The sequence below is a fragment of the Canis lupus genome, chromosome 12 (assembly GCF_048164855.1).
Source record: "Canis lupus baileyi chromosome 12, mCanLup2.hap1, whole genome shotgun sequence".
Lineage (NCBI taxonomy): Eukaryota > Metazoa > Chordata > Mammalia > Carnivora > Canidae > Canis > Canis lupus.
This window is the reverse complement of record NC_132849.1, coordinates 50,193,840-50,210,540: the sequence shown is the minus strand read 5'-3', so window position 1 is coordinate 50,210,540 and position 16,701 is coordinate 50,193,840. Positions and strand designations below refer to the sequence as shown.

At 35.6% G+C, this 16,701-nt stretch overlaps 1 protein-coding gene and 1 long non-coding RNA gene across 2 annotated transcripts in view; one reads left to right on the top strand and one right to left on the bottom strand.

The window, feature by feature from the left end:
* WDR35 (WD repeat domain 35) overlaps positions 1-16,701 on the bottom strand; it is a 58,253-nt gene that overhangs the window by 17,142 nt on the left and 24,410 nt on the right. Inside the window, exons 12-16 of the mRNA XM_072770982.1 lie at positions 9,426-9,570; positions 6,561-6,630; positions 5,489-5,542; positions 3,480-3,589; positions 2,805-3,015 (exon numbers count right to left, since the gene is read on the bottom strand). Of these exons, the coding sequence (XP_072627083.1) occupies positions 2,805-3,015; positions 3,480-3,589; positions 5,489-5,542; positions 6,561-6,630; positions 9,426-9,570 (590 nt within the window). The remainder of the gene's footprint in view (positions 1-2,804; positions 3,016-3,479; positions 3,590-5,488; positions 5,543-6,560; positions 6,631-9,425; positions 9,571-16,701) is intronic.
* Positions 1-16,701, top strand: part of LOC140601682 (uncharacterized) — a 59,889-nt gene that overhangs the window by 20,694 nt on the left and 22,494 nt on the right. The gene's annotated exons all lie outside the window — the stretch shown is intronic.

The window sequence follows — 16,701 nt, the reverse complement described above, 5'->3', positions numbered from 1 at the left end:
CACTGCGCCACCCAGGGATCCCATAATTCCATATTCTATATAAAGTGTGCATTACGCCTGAGATATCAGCTAAAGGTAGCCTGAACCATAATACTATGACGTTTTAAAATAAGGTTTACTTCCTGTTTTTTTTCTCATTCTTTTAAAATTTCTATTTCAGGGACATGATTGAAAATATATTTTTATTAATGTGGTAGGACATGTATATAACTTCTAAATAAATAATTATGCATACATGAAGGTATGGATTCAAAAGTGTGGAAACCCCTTGTTTGGTAAAGAGGTGTATAAAAATGAGAGGGTGAGTGACAAAAATATGAGATATGAAAGGAATACAAATATGAAATAGCACCAATGAGAGAGAAGATCCAAAAAAAGACTAGAAAAGCTGAATGAGTCCCTTGAGAGGGTCACTGGAGATAAAAATGATCAAGCAGGGAATACCAACATTAAATTACTCATTTCCAAATTCTCAAAGAAAGTGTGTTTTATCAGTAAATTACAACTTCACATACAAATGGCACCCTTTCTCCACATATAATCTGAAGAAAACTTTACAACTTAAAGGAAAGGTATGAATCTAGAATTCATAACACCACTCAAATGGATAAGAAGGTATTCAGTATTAATTGTCAAACGATAGCCTATCTCCTGAATAATAAAAGAATACAATGTCCTAAAGCAGCCCCAGTAAATTGTTTTGAAGAGTGTGTCCTTACATGATCAGTCAAAGCAGCTACAGGAATGAACAGCAGAGTAACTAACCAAGCAGGGCTCACAGCCAGCCAGTGTCCTCATGAATGAAAAGAATGGCAGGGTTTATACAGAAATCCAGTCAGTGGTAAGGATGAGAGAAATTCATCTAGTTTTAAATCCAACATAACTTGAACTACTTGCCAAGGCAGAAAACAAACTCAAAAAAAAAAAGAAGAAGAAGAAGAAGGAAGGAAGGAAAGAAAAAAAAGAAAAGAAAAGAGAAGAAAAGAAAAGCAAAGCAAAAAGAAAAGAAAAAGGCTGTTCTGTTAAAACTACTTAAGAAGCACTTTGCACCAGGCCAAGACATCTTTTCCCCTGGTGTGTCACACACACATTATAAACAGCCCAGCACAACACTCTCACCTGTCCAGGCATATGATTTCTCACATAGGACACTCAGGGCCAATGACAGAAAAAGGACTCTAACGTTCAAAAAGTATTCCTCTCCCATCCTCAAGGTTATCCTGTGGTTACCTGTCAAATTTTCACACTTTTTTTTTAATTAATTAATTTATTTATTTATTTATGATAGTCAGAGAGAGAGAGAGAGAGAGAGAGAGAGAGAGGCAGAGGCATAGGCAGAGGGAGAAGCAGGCTCCATACACCGGGAGCCCGACGTGGGATTCGATCCCGGGTCTCCAGGATCGCGCCCTGGGCCAAAGGCAGGCGCTAAACCGCTGCGCCACCCAGGGATCCCCCTCACACTTGTTTTTGTGGCAAGCATCAGATTTCCCTTGGACCCTTGGTAGGAGCCCCTGCTTGCAGGTTAAATGCAGCAGCAGCCTCAAATGCCTTTCCTTTAAACAGTACCCAGAAACTAAAAGTCACAAAGATCCTTAAGACTCCCTAAAAGTTTTAACAAATCCTTTTTTAAAACAGATTTTATTTATTTATTCATGAGAGACACACAGACAGAGGCAGACACATAGGCAGAGGGAGAAGTAGGCTCCCTGTGGGGAGCCTGACATGGGACTTAATCCCAGGGCCAAAGGCAGAAGCTCAACCACTGAACCACCCAGGTGCCCCTTAACAAAGCCTTTGAGAGCAATTTATATCAGGTCAATTCCCAACCCACAGAGCCTGAGTAGAGCTAAAATGAGGAAATGCGAAAATAATTTAGGCTATTAAAGGGACAAATAGTTTACCACTAAGCAAATTACTCTAGAAGATCTTTGGCACCTCAGGGACCCAAGCATTCAATTTCTATCCAAAAAGGAAACTGTAGATCCACACATCAATTGTACAGCCTTTATCAAGTTACCTCTTATTATTTACATTTGTTGGGTACATCAAGCATAAAGAAAATTCCCAATTGAAAATGTATTAATTATTCAAAAATTGTATAAAAGATTTATTTCAATGATGCATTGATTAGGCTACCACTCAAATGATTTTGAATTTCCTAAACACAAATGCTGATGCAGACAGACAAAGGAAAAATTAGCTGCTGTGAGCTGCAAGGAGAAAATCAAAAATAGAACTTTAAAACTAGTGAGCATGGGGCTTCCTGATATGCCAGAGAGGGTAGATTAATCAGTCCACACTTGCATATTCATAAAATTATCAGGGTGAAAAAGTCCAGGATTCGTGGCTGACAGAATTGGTGTGAATATAAATAAGACCAAGGAAGCACAGATTAAAGTAGATAGAGAGGCAAAGAGGATAAAAGCACAAAGCAATTTCAAAACAGCATTTTTTTGGTTAGGTTTTAAGCAATTTTAGTAAACGTTACTACTGATTTTTTTTTCTTAACTTTAACAAGTAAAAAATAAAGACTATATATTAGAGATCATGACTCCATCTTCTAAAAAGAACAGATAAATGCTCAGGAAGTGCCTTTCAGAGAAAGCAGAAAATATTTAAACAATCAGTATTATTCCCACTCAAGACCAAATATGTTACAATTCCACAGAGATGTTTCTATTTCTTTTCAGAAATTCATGCAGCCAACACCAACAAACCTCTTAAGGAAACAAAGGGAAAAAGTCACGTTTTGATTATCTGGCTCATTATTTATGTACTGTTAATGCTCCTTTTTTTGTGTTTACCTCAGGATCCAAGTTTCTGAAAACATACATTCTTGTCTTCTCCATCATTGCAAACAAATCTGGATTATCTTTGGCCCACTTCATATCCCAGACATCTTTCCGCTCCAATTTTAACAACTCGCCAGTGACTTGCTGTCCTGTGCTGTCTGTTACCCGAGCATCCAAGTCAAAGAACGTTAGAGCTCCTGAGATGTCTATGATAGCCAGACGACTACAAATAATGATGTTGGAGAAGGGAAACAAAATTGTAAAATGACGATCAGCAATCACAAATATTACGACCTATTACTGTTCTTCTGCAAAATCAGTTCTTTAAAACTGGGAAGAAGGCTTTAAAGAAATAACTGGTTTTAAATTTTTATAAATTTGATAGAAGACATGGACTATTCTCCGTTTTGCTTCCTTGTGAGGAAAAAGTATCCAAAAGAATTAAAGCAACTGACATGCAAACAATTTAAAGTATTACATTAGAATCTCTATATTTTGCCCAATTAGAGAAAACCATCTAAACACAGTATAATACAAATATCTAAATACAAATCTAGTATAGTAATATCACACTGAACTATAAGACAAGCTTACAACACACGTCTTTGTATTTATTACATAAATCCAACAATCCCACTTGATAACTTCTATACCCCACAACTACATGAGGAGAAATTTCAGACTTACCTAGAGTTGCAATTCAAGGATAACTGGTAGGCTCGACAATTAAGGGAATATTTTTGAATTAAACCAACATTAGGAAGACTGTATCTCTGAATGGCACCAGATTCACGACCCTATGGAAATTACTTTTGATTACTACAGCATATTTACATAATAAAATTAAGTTACAACTACAGGCCTTTCTATATGTTGATACATTTGTTTCAAAGCCAAAGTGATAGTGTCATAACTAATTTCCAATTCTAATACTAAATCACATTGCTGAGTGCATATATATCTCCTGATTTAATTAAAACCCTTTAAAAGTAGCTGAAGGTGAACTGATTTTTTTTATTTGGCATTCAAAAGAAGTCAGGAATCTAGCTGTTCAATAATACATAAAGTCTTACATCACAAGGAAGAAATAACAAGGGTTATTTAACAGTTGTTATCTAGGCTAATATTCAGGGTACACAAAAAAGCTAAAATATAAAACACTTACTGAATTAAATTTCATATATATGAAAAACCAATGTAAGATCACCATACAAAACAGTTGTTACTGAAAGTCTACATTTTTATGCTATAGCCACTTATCTGATACTAGTTAGAGGCAAAGGGAGATGATCAGAAAGCAGTGATACAATGAGTATTAGTTTAAATGGGTCTAAAAATAAAACAGATTATAAATTATTATGCAACTCTGTGCAAGCCTTAATGCTGACAGATCAACAGTTGGTATAAGGATCAGGAGAGAACTGTAGTTTCCAAATGCTTCTGTGCCTCTGGTGGTGGCAATGGGACAAAGCAGAAAGCTGTGCTCAGCCAATCTTTCCCTCTCCCCTTTTTAATCAGAGCAGCACTGTTTTTGCAGCATGATTCTCAAGAGAGGACTATCAGAAAGGCTGGAAGGATGAGAGGGAGAATATACTTTAATATGTAAAAGGGAAGCATGGGTTTCAGAAGATTTACCATATTGGGGTATGAAATAAGATCTTCTTTTTGAAAAAAGGGGTCCTGCGCTTTGAATGTTTAAAAAAAAGTAATTATTCTAAAACCTTTTACATTTCAACAGTGAAAAGCAGTTTTAAATGCAGAAGATATTTTCTCCATTAAAACTTCTGACTGGTATTAAAACTATCCGAGTATGTTTCTTATAGGTAGACTCTGTCATTTAGGAATTAAGTCAATTTTTGTGATTGCTATGAATTGCATGTTATTTTTTTTTCTGCAAATGTCAGAAACACAGCTAACACACACACACAAAACAAACAAACAAACAAACAAAAACTCCCTGCCATACAGCAAAAAATCTAAAAAGAAAAAAAGAGGCTCTATAAGACAAACAGCTTTAAAAATACTGATGAGGAAAAACAAATACTACATTCTTAAGATTTTGTCCATCATAAAATTATCTAATGGCTAAGGAACGTAACCAGAACTGTAAATACACACTATTAAGGCTCTGATTACATAATTATTCAATGACTTCACCAGCATTACAATATTAAAGTAAACATTTAGTTCTAAAATTAGTATTTTCCAATGTCAGAGCTCAAGAAAAGACACTACAACATCGATTTTATTTGAAAAATTTTCCTAGACTTCTTCATTTTATTGGTTAGCAAACACATCACCTCTTCATTTTAAGTCTTATGACAGTAGCTGAGCCAAAACACTTCTCCAACACAAAATAGCAGGCCATCTAGAGGAGGAAGCTTTCTAAGACCTACTACTGCTATCCAATCCACTCCACACCTGCCAACTTGTACGGTCATTCGACCCAGTGTCAAACTCTCCCCAACTGGCCACTATTCTATTGCTTTTACAAGCAGCTATTTTTGCAAATGCTTAACAATTTGTGAGGCAATCTTTAGAATTTTCTTATTTTTCACACTGGACTTTGTAAATAGGTGCCCACAAGATGATGTTCAAATCCAAAGCATTTGCTCTATTTGCTCACTTTGCTCTATTTTTCTAATTTAAACAATTATTATACATAATGCTAGTTTTTTTTTTTTTTTTGAACTTACCACAATCAGTGTCTTATCAGAGGCAGTTATGGCACAAATTGGATCCCGGGTGCCCTAAAATAAATCATTATTCTTTAACAAATATTTATTGAATAAGTAATCTGGTATAAGGTAGTATGCAATTCACTAAGAATACTTTAATGTATTTAACCTAACATTTACTTAATGAGCACCTACTACGTGATAGATACTGAACTAAGCACGAGAGACACTCGGATAAAATCTTTCCCCTCCAGGATTCCTCCAAAGCCTACTGGGGAAGACAGCAAACCAAACACCTAATTACAGTACAGTATGATCAAAGTAGTGGTGTGCTCACGAGTTACAAGCACACCAAAGGAAGGAACGTCTCATCTACACAGAAGGGCACGGGGAGGCAAAAACCTGAGCTTTGTCATAAAAGAACAGATGGCAGAAGGGCCAGCCAAGGCCAGAATGAGGAAGGGGAAGTAGCACAGCACTGTAACAACCTGGGTGGATCTCAGGTGCTTATATGCTTAGTGCAGAAAAGCCAATTTCAAAAGGTTCAATGCAACATGATTCCATTCCTTTAAAAAACTCTCAGAGTGAGGAAACTAGAGATAATTAGTGGTTGCCAGGGGGTAAGCACAGGGTGGAAAGCAAGTGTGGAAAAAAAAAAGACATAGCAGGAGGCAAGTCCCTTCCCAATGGTGAGATTACCTCAAACTATGCACACATACATTAATGGGAAAACTGGGTAAGGAATGGGGTGGGAGTCTAGCTAATGGTGTCATCACCAATATCAATACCCTGTTTTTTATATTATCCTAGTTATAGAAGATGTCACCTTTGAGGGATGCAGGGTAAAGAGACACTATGTGCTATCTGTACAACTTCCTGTGAATTTATAATTATTTCAAAAATTTTTTAAGAATCAAAAGAAAAAAAGCAGACATAGAAAACAGTTTTTTGAGACAGACTTTTTTTTAAAGAATTACTAGAATAAGATGGTATTTAGTAAAAAAAATTCTTCCTCAGATCTCAAAATAAAGTTACAGTATTTCCAAATTTACAGATATCAACATTTGCTGGCAATAATAAGATCACCTACTTGAATGGCTTTACTATAATCAAGCACCCCATCCACAGATCCAGAAGGAGTATCATCAATATGATAAATTCTGGGGGGAAAAAAAAGTGAGAATTTCAAAGATGGTCTAATAAGTAAAGGTGATACCATTTCCTAATTTTTAGAACAATTAAAGGATTGGATGACATCCATGAATATTATTATATAACATAAACGTCCTGATTATTTTAAAGAGTTCTTGACACAGTTGCATCCCACAAAGGTGGAAATCATCCACCAGGTGTTTACTAGTTATGCAAGTGTTACATTCCTGAAAGTTCTGCCAAAAAAATACTTGAACATTCAATCACATATTTCCAATGAATTTCATTAAGCCACAAAAGATATTTTACCTTATTCTGCAAATGAGTATCACTCAGGAATAATTTCTAATACACTAAGTAAGTTTCTCTGTTATTTCTCCATAATTTCCCTTCTATTGATATGCTTAATAAAGGTAAAGTTTAAATAAACTTGGGAAGCTGTAGTTAATGGAATTCTTATTCTAAAGTAAAGAATTGTTCCCTGTGTTATGAAGATGCACTACTTTTGGACTTCCCCCATCTGATACATTTAATATAATACTATTCACACCACAGTATCTCTATTACTTTGTCTCTCCGACCAGTTGATGAGTTTCCTGGATGCAAAGACCATGTCTCCAGTGCCTAGCACAGTGCCACACACTGTCAGGTGCTCTAAATCTGCTGGAAAAATATTAAAATGAGTGGGGCGGAATAGGGAAGATACATCAGAGTAGCTATGAAGCCCTGGGCAAGTTAATTAACTTCTCTGAGCCGCAATTTCTCCATGTGGACAATAAGGGCAACTTTGAAGGGTTAAGAGGCAAAAATAAAGTGAGGTTTGTAAAGCACTATGCACAGAGCCTGTTGATCATCAAGAAATCATACATGGAATATAGTCACAAAAAAAAAATCAAACCATTTCCTATCTTTAAAATATTATGAAATTTTTATCATTAAGTTGAAATCGTAATTGTACTTTCATCAATATAATGATATTAAATGTTATATAGATATGTATCAAATGCAGAAAGAAAATATATTAAAAATAGAAAATAATTTCAGAGGTGCCAGATTTCTACATCTTAATACATTTCTATTAAGTATATCCAGCTAATATGTCTACTTAGTTATCACAAAATAAAAGTCAAAGGTCAGAATAGGAGGTCTTTTAAGAGATTTTGTGAGCACCTTCCATCTCATAAAACAAGTAGAGTACTGCAAGAAAGGCCAATCTGAGTGAGCGTTTCAGAGCAAGATCAACCTGGTTCCCTGGCCCATCTCTGCTTATCCGGTGGTGACCTTTGGCAAATAATTTAAGCTCCTGTGTCTTAGTTTCCTCTCTGAAACAGGATTAATAAGAGTACTGACTAGGCTTACTGTAGTATCTAGCACATTAAAAGTATTCAATCAATGATGGCTATTCTCACCATCATTCACCATATTTTACAGATAAAGCCCAGAGAGATGCTTCTCCATCTGTAAAACTAGCACGTGTGTCCCAGATAGAAATAGAGGCATATGCTGCCATCTTAAAGCCAGAATATCTTTAGCTAGCTCTCAGAGGACACTTTCTCTATGGAGAGGCTAGACTCTTTGGTCCCAACTTTGTCCTAAGATCTCCCTGCAGACTGTGGTTCTTTTGCTTATTATTGCTTCTGCTTTCACATGCTGTTCTAAAAGAGGCCAAAGATTCTTCCCATTTAGACTTTCAGAACTACTGAGAAAACAAGATATAGTATTTTCAACTGTTTTTTTAAGAAAGGGAAAAGGGGGGGAGGGGCAGAGGGAGAGCCAGAGAATCTTAAGCAGCCTCCAGGCCCAACACAGAGCCCGATGAGGGGCAAATCCCACAACCTTAAGATCATGACCTGAGCCAAAATTGAGAGTCAGACACTTAGCCAACTAAGACACTCAGGTGTCCCTCAACTGTTTTTTTTTTTTTTTTGGTTGCTTTTTTTTTTTTTTTTTTTGCTTTCACATGAATTCGCATATCTAAAATATTTTTACTGGGGACAGTTCTCCTATCTTAGTGAGTCTTAAAGGAAAGACTGCATTAAGATCTCAAGCATGTGTGAAGGAAGATGATCTGAAATGACCCCCTGCCGCCCACTCCCACCAACACAGGCCTACACCCTGATTAAGAATTATTAGCTTAAAACACTCAACAAAATGCTCTTTTTAAAGGCTTAGGATTACAACAAAAGGGCCAAAAGAGTATCACCAACAGAGACAACAAAACTAACAAAACATAGTAAATGCATCTGCACCCCAGGGAATCCCCCCCATCCTAGCTCCTAACTCCTCAGTGTGGTAGAGACCCCTCTACCATTCAATCCTAGACTCCCTGGAATCCAGGGCAAGACAAGCCAAGTGACCAGTTCACCTCCCTGAAGACCTTCTCCGTATCTAAGAACCTGCCTCCCCTGTGGAGACTGATACTACAATCGCCCCCACCCCTCTAGAAAGACCTATACCACTAACCCATAAGAATGAATTTTAGACATGCAACTGAATAATCATATTTCAAGTATAGCATAATAACCCTAATTTGGTAGGAGTAGATGAGTGAGAATAGCTACTTCCTTATAAAAACACAGATTTCCACTCTTTATCTCCGAGGGCTTTCTTTTATTACACCACACACTTATCATTTATTTTGATAAATTTAAATAATTTGAAAGATTTTGAAATCAATGGGAAAATATTATTTCTAGTAATCAAAACAATTTACAGTTCTCAAGCATGACAATGTATAATTAACTATGACTGATTTAAATGCGATATGGTCAAGCTACTAAAAACCATGCGTCAAAAGATATACCTTTCTCTCCCTTCCTTTCGAGACCGCGTGATCTGATTAATTTCCAATGCTGTGAGCTTCTTTGCCACACGATATTGCCAGGTATAAAATGCTTCTTTCGAAGCTGCTATCACATGGGTTTTGGTCATTGCAACAAATAATGGTACTATTAAAAAGAGCATTAAAACAATTAGGTTACAGTTACACAGAATAGCAGAATGTTTGTGCTGCAAAGGAATTCAGTGAGCACTGCATTCAACCCCTCATTTCAGACAATATACCTCACACACAGTCTCTGAAATAAAAAAAGAATCAAAAGCTTGCAGAACTATACAAAAACATGTTACATCAAAATGGTTCAAAGACTTAAATGTAAGAGCTAAAACTGTAGAAATCCTAGGAAAAAAAAACTCAGGAATAAATTTTGTGACCATGGATTAGGCAAGAGTTTCTTAGATATGACACTGAAAGCACAAGCAACAAAAGAGAAAGTAGATAAAATGGACTTCATCAAATTAAAAACATTTGTTTCAAAGGACACCATCAAAAAAGTAAAAAGACGACCCACAGAAGAAAATATCTGTAAATCATATATGTGATAAGGAATTGTTTCTAGAATGTGTAAAGAAGTCTTATAATTCAATTAAAAAATGGGCAAAAGATCTGAAAGTCATTTCTCTGACGATATATAAACAGCCACAAGCAAAGGAAAAGATGTTCAATAGCATTAGCCATCAAGCAAATGATGCAAATCAAAACAGCAATGAGCTACTACTTCCCTCCTATTATAATGGCCAGCATCAAAAAGTTAGACAATAATGAGTATTGCCAAGGATGTACACAAATGGTCAGAAAATAAAGTAGTACATCCACTTTGAAAAATAGTTTGGCAGTTTCTCCAAATGTTACATACAGAGTTACCATAGGCCCCATCAACTCCACTCTTAGGTATATACCCAAGAGAAATGAAAACAATGTCACACAAAAGCTCACACACACGTTCAGAACAGCATTGTTCATGACAGCCAAAAAGTGGAAACCGCCCAAATGTCCATTAACGATGAATAGATAAATCAACTCCCACTCCTTCCTCCTGTCTCCACTAGCATTACTGCTTGGTTTGGGCATTTATCCTTCCCTCTGATCTCACATCTTCTATTTCCTCATTAATTTAGAAAAGAAAATTCTCCAAAGTTCCTTTCTAACTTAGGAATATATTCTCCTAACCATATAACTTTTTTTCATGTGTTCTGTTTCTTAAAGAACATTTAATTAAGCTCCTATTACATATTGTTTGATACACAGTCTATCTTTAGGATTACAAAATGGAGGAATAAAGAAGTAAAATAACTTGTCCAAGGTCACAAAACATACTAAACACCATAAAACTAGGCACATATATTCACACAAAATATATAAAAAACAGAAACAAAAAAACCTTCATAAAAGATCATTTTAATACCTATTTTCTAAACTCATGAAGAATCAGAACAGTATAAAATTTATGTTTCATTAAATATTAAGCAAAGTATTCACATGGTTAGAATACAAGAATGCTGTTAATAGCAGCTACCACTTATGGAGTTCTTGCCAGAGTCCAAGTAGATGCTTAAGGCCGACTTAGAAAATGGACAAAGAATTAGAAAACAGACGAGTGATAAAATGTTAATTGAGTATATTAACCAATTTGAGACCAACTTTGAGTCTCAAATCCAAGAATTCCTATATATGCTAAGTAACTTACTATAGTTGAATCGTAAGAAAAAAAATTTTTTCATTAAAATTGTTAAACATTTTTCTATTCAAAACACATACTGATGCTGAACTCTAGAGGGAGCCAGAGCCTTTCCTGTAGGGAACAAGTGGTTGAAAGGCAGTCCTAAAGGACTGGGGAGCGCCTAGTGGGATGAGCGAGCCTGCCAGGCCCAAGCTTTGCTCAGCTTTCTTGGACTCCGTTTTTTCACTGAGTCCTAGTACATTTGTTAAATGTTTAGTAAATTCTAGCATAGATACTCTAATGCTGACTATTCTGCTCGGAGTATGATTTGAAGGAAGCTCACAAAATTTTTAACTATTTTCTAATGAAATATAATTTTTCCTAAGCATATAAAAGCATTCCTCTAACCACTATTTACCTACAACTGTAAATTATATTCATGTTCCTTTCTGATACATCCTAAATAACCACAATAACTAATCGTTAGCCTGATTAATTCAAAATTAAAATGTTTATGGTTCATGGAAAGAGTCAGGCTTTGGGATTCAAGTGACAGGTGCTTGCTTATTAACCTGTGGCCTTATATATATCACTTATTCTCTCTGAACCGCAGTTTATTTACTGTAACTGAATATGATAATAATACCAACCTTATACAGCTGCTTAAAGATTAAAAGAGATAGTAAAAATAAAGCATAGTGTGGTGCCTGGAATAGAATGTTTAATAATCACTTCAAAGCCAATATTTCTTGAATTTAAATATATATGTGTGTATACATACATATATATATATGAGAGGTACATGTAATGATATAGTAATTATAATTACGTAATTATAATACACACACTATATAATTGTATTAATATATAATGAACATACTTCATAGTACCTATTCTCACACACACAACTCTCCATATGGCAAGCATTATTATCCCCATTTAGCAGGTGAAGACACAGAAAGATGCAGGGGTTAAATAACTTGCTAAAGCACACATATGGAAAGTAGAAGGTAGAACACAAGCCCAGTTAATCTGACTCCAGAAGCCATGTCCTTAACCACTATGGCATATAGCTTTTCATTAAGGATTAATAAGTATTAGATGTGGTTACTATTACTGTCTTAACTTTTTATACCTACATAGGTTTTTATAATAAAATCACACACAAACCTACTGGTCAATATAAATGTATCTGAAACATACATTCTTTTGAATCAGTAGGGTAGTAATTTCAGCAAATTCATATAGGTAGATAATTCCATCTACAAAAATTATGCTAGATCTTCATTAAAAGATCTAACCCAATCAGGTGGATTGGTTCTTAGTTTCCTAGAACTAAGCCTCCAAGAAAAAGGTAAGAATGCAAATTTTAACAGAACACTTTAGAAAAAGAACACAACCAGGATAAAAGCACTTCAACTATTCATTATCTGGAAAAAAATTCAAATATTTAGAATTATTATTGGGGAAAAATTATTAAGAAAAAGACAATCTCTTCACCAATGGTGTTGGGAAAATTGAATGGCCACATGCAGAAGAATGAAACTGGACCACTCTTTTATACCATACACAAAAATAAACTCAAAATGGAGGAAAGACCTAAATGTGAGCCAGGAATCCATCAAAATCCTAGAGGAGGGACGCCTAGGTCGCTCAGTAGTTAAGCATCTGCCTTTGGCTCAGGGCGAGATCCTGGGGTCCTGGGATCAAGTCCCGCAGCAGGCTCCTGGTAAGGGGCCTATGTCTCTGCCTCTCTCTGTGTGTCTCTTATGAATAAATAAAATCTTAAAAAAAATAAAAATCCTAGAGGAGAACACAGGCAGCAACCTTTTTGACCTCAGCCACAGCAACTTCTTGCAAGACACATCTATAAAGGCAAGGGAAACAAAAGCAGTAATGAACTACTGGGACTTCATCAAGATAAAAAGCTTCTGGGATCCCTGGGTGGCGCAGCGGTTTGGCACCTGCCTTTGGCCCAGGGCGTGATCCTGGAGACCCGGGATCGAATCCCACGTCGGGCTCCCGGTGCATGGAGCCTGCTTCTCCCTCTGCCTGTGTCTCTGCCTCTCTCTCTCTCTCTGTGTGACTATCATAAATAAATAAAAATTAAAAAAAAAAAAAAGATAAAAAGCTTCTGCACAGCAAAGGAAACAGTCAACAAAACTAAAAGCAACCCTCAGAATGGGAGAAGATATTTGCAAATGACGTATCAGATAGAGGGCTACTATCCAAGATCTATAAAGAAATTATCAAACTCAATACCCAAAAAACAAAAAATCCAGTTAAGAAGTGGGCAGAAAACATGAAAAGACATTTCTCCAAAGAAGACCTACAGATGGCCAACAGACACATGAAAGAATCCTCAGCATCGCTCAGCATCAGGAAAATACAAATCAAAACCACAATGAGATACCACTTTACACCAGTCAGAATGGCTAAAATTAACTCAGGAAACAACAGATATTGACAAGGATACAGAGAAAGGGGAACCCTCTTGCACTGTTGGTGGGCATGTAAACTGGTGCGACCACTCTGGAAAGCAGGGTGGAGGTTCCTCAAAAAGTTAAAAATAGAGCTATCTTACAACTCAGCAATTGCACTACTAGGTATTTATTCAAAGGATACAAACATAGTGATTCGAAGGGGCATATGCATCCCAATGTTTATAGCAACACTGTCCAAAATAGCCAAACTATGGAAAGAGCCCAGATGTCCATTAACAGATGAATGGATATAAAAGATGTGGTAATACATACAGAATATTAGCCATCAGAAAGAATGAAATTTTGCCATTTGCAACGGCATGGATAGAACTAGAAGGTATTAGGCTAAGCAAAGTAAGTCAGTCAGAGAAAGACAAATACCACCTGATTTCATTCCTATGGAATTTAAGAAACAAAATAAATGAACATAGGGGAAGGGAAGGAAAAATAAAATAAGATGAAAACTACGAGGGAGGCAAACCGTAAGAGACACTGAACTCTAAGAAACAAACTGAGGGCTGCCGGAGGGGAGGTGGGGGGTATGGGGTAACTGGGTGATGGGCATTAAGGAGGGCACGTGATGTAATGAGCACTGGGTGTTACATGCAACTGATGAATCACTAAATTCTACCTCTGAAACAAATTTGTAAAAAAGAATTATTCTTCCATTAACTGAACTTTGTAACACTGAGAGGTAGTAGTTACTAGCCAAGCAAGGATGTAAAACAATCTAGGAATTCACATATAAGTAAAACCTGCTTATAACAGTTTAACAGAGACCTGAAATAAATGTCTACATCTCTAATGTTCCCCTACTTTCCTACTCATTCATTTCTCAGCCCCTTAAAGAGCTGGTAAACTGAAATTGCACAGACATGTTTTCATCAAATTGCCTTTCTCTACATTATATAGAGTGCATGTGTTAGAGACCATCATTAGAAAGCCACCGACATGCTCCCACCAAAATAGCTAAAGCACAGGCACCTGGTACTTTCCAGGCACTTTCATGCCTTTGGTCCTCTGCAAATGCTGTTTTCTCTCCTTCAAATGTCACCTGAAGAAATAGTTATCCTTCAAAATTCAGCTGCAATGAAACTGTCTCTAAGTAGGAGAGATGTCCCTGATATTCTTACTCACCAACATCCAGTTACCCAATACCCAGCACAAAACCTAGACAGATGGGGAGCAGTGAGCCAGTGTTCAAAAGAGTAACTGTATTTCATTATTTGTGTAGATATCCTACAGGAAGTTTCATAGTCAATTTCTTTTAGCTCCAGATACTTAGTAAGTACAGTACCTGAAACTGACTGAAGGTTTGTTAAATGTATTATCCTCTATTTTCATGATAGAAAATAAATATTTCCCATACATTCAATAAACATTTGTTATGGGGCAGGCACCATGTTAGGCAAAGGAGATACAGAAATGAATAAGACATAAATCCTTAAGAAGTTCAAAAGCTTGTGGGGAAGATAAACAAGAGAATCAATAATCACGGTGTAGAGTAAAAAGTAGTACTGTGAATAGAAGAGCACCAAAGGTATTTTAAGGGCTCAAAGGAAGAGCATCAAAAAAGGGCACCTACGTCCTCACGTATAGTTCAAGAGTGCCACAAACTAAACTTCTATAATAATGCATAAAGTTCTTTTACAAAGTTTCTATAGAAAAAAAAACAAAGTTTCTATAGAGCTTGTCAGGAGGAAGAGTACGTAGCACAACAAAAATTACACTTTCCAGAACAACATCAGTTATATACTTTTTTCATTTTAGCCTCCGGTTCTCATGAAAATTTGGCATACAAAGTGAAAAAAGGAATTTTACAGGATATGTATGAAACAAAAATGTTGAGTCTTTGGCTGGGTTTACTGCAGACCAATGAAAGAACTATTTGTTAAAATTCCAGCCAGTGAGACTGCAAAAAAAAAAAAAAAAAAAAAAAAAAAAAAAGGTTTCGAGACTCAAAAATACAAATAATCATGCCCTCAAGTATTGGCTATTTTATGAAAGTGAAGGGTTGACATCTGGTATGGGGGGAAAAAAAAAGACTACCTGTGATTAAAATTTGAGGCTAACCTTATCATCATCATTTTACGTTAAAACTTTTGACATCAAAAGAAAAAGCATATAAAGACTGGCAAAATTTACACCGTAAAGACCATTATGTTTCTAACAGAAGATATTCACGTGACAAGAATCTGTAATAATTTTAAGTGAAGCCTTTAAAAGGAACTCTAACATATACATGTATGCACATCTATAAACATATAAGCATACTATGGTAACAATGAATGTAAGACATGAAGTTGAAAAGTTTCACTATAAAAGTGAATTACCAAGACTCTAAACAGCATAAAATCTTTGAAGCCAGTATTTCTCACATTTGCTTGTATCCCCCAAAGAATTTAGCCAAATATACTTAGAAGACAGACACTAACATTTGATTAACTATGAAATCTAAAAAAAAATAAATTATAAAAAACACTCTCAGATTCAAAAAATAATTCAATGGTTTTTTAGCTTTTGAAATCTAATAATTTTTCTAATACTATATCCAAATAAACTACCACACTTTTAAAAAAATATTACTTTTGGAAGTTGCAGTGCAATGGCAACAAAATATTTAGTAATGATTTTTAACAAAAAAATTTAGGAGTAAGATGTGCAATTTTTTACTGGTGACTCATAGCTGTCGGCTAGAGAGAATGGTAAATCTAAAGTAATGTCTTCAGAAAACAAAAAGTCAGGAATTTTTAAAAGCTGTCCCTATTAATAGACTGATTTCATTAGAAAAATCTGGAAAGGGCAAATACACTTTTACAAGCAGCTAAAGTGTTTTTATGGAAGAGAGGTATTTACAAGCAGTTTATTAATAATAGAAGTGGTTTAACAGCAAAATGCTTTCTATAATCCTCAGTTTATTACATGCTAATCATTACGCTGCATACCAATTCCTATACAATTATATTTCCCGTTGAAAGCAAATGATGGGGTGGGAGTGAATGGGTGACGGGCACTGGGGGTTATTCTGTATGTTAGTAAATTGAACACCAATAAAAAAAAATAAAATAAAATAAAATAAAATAAAAAGAAAGCAAAT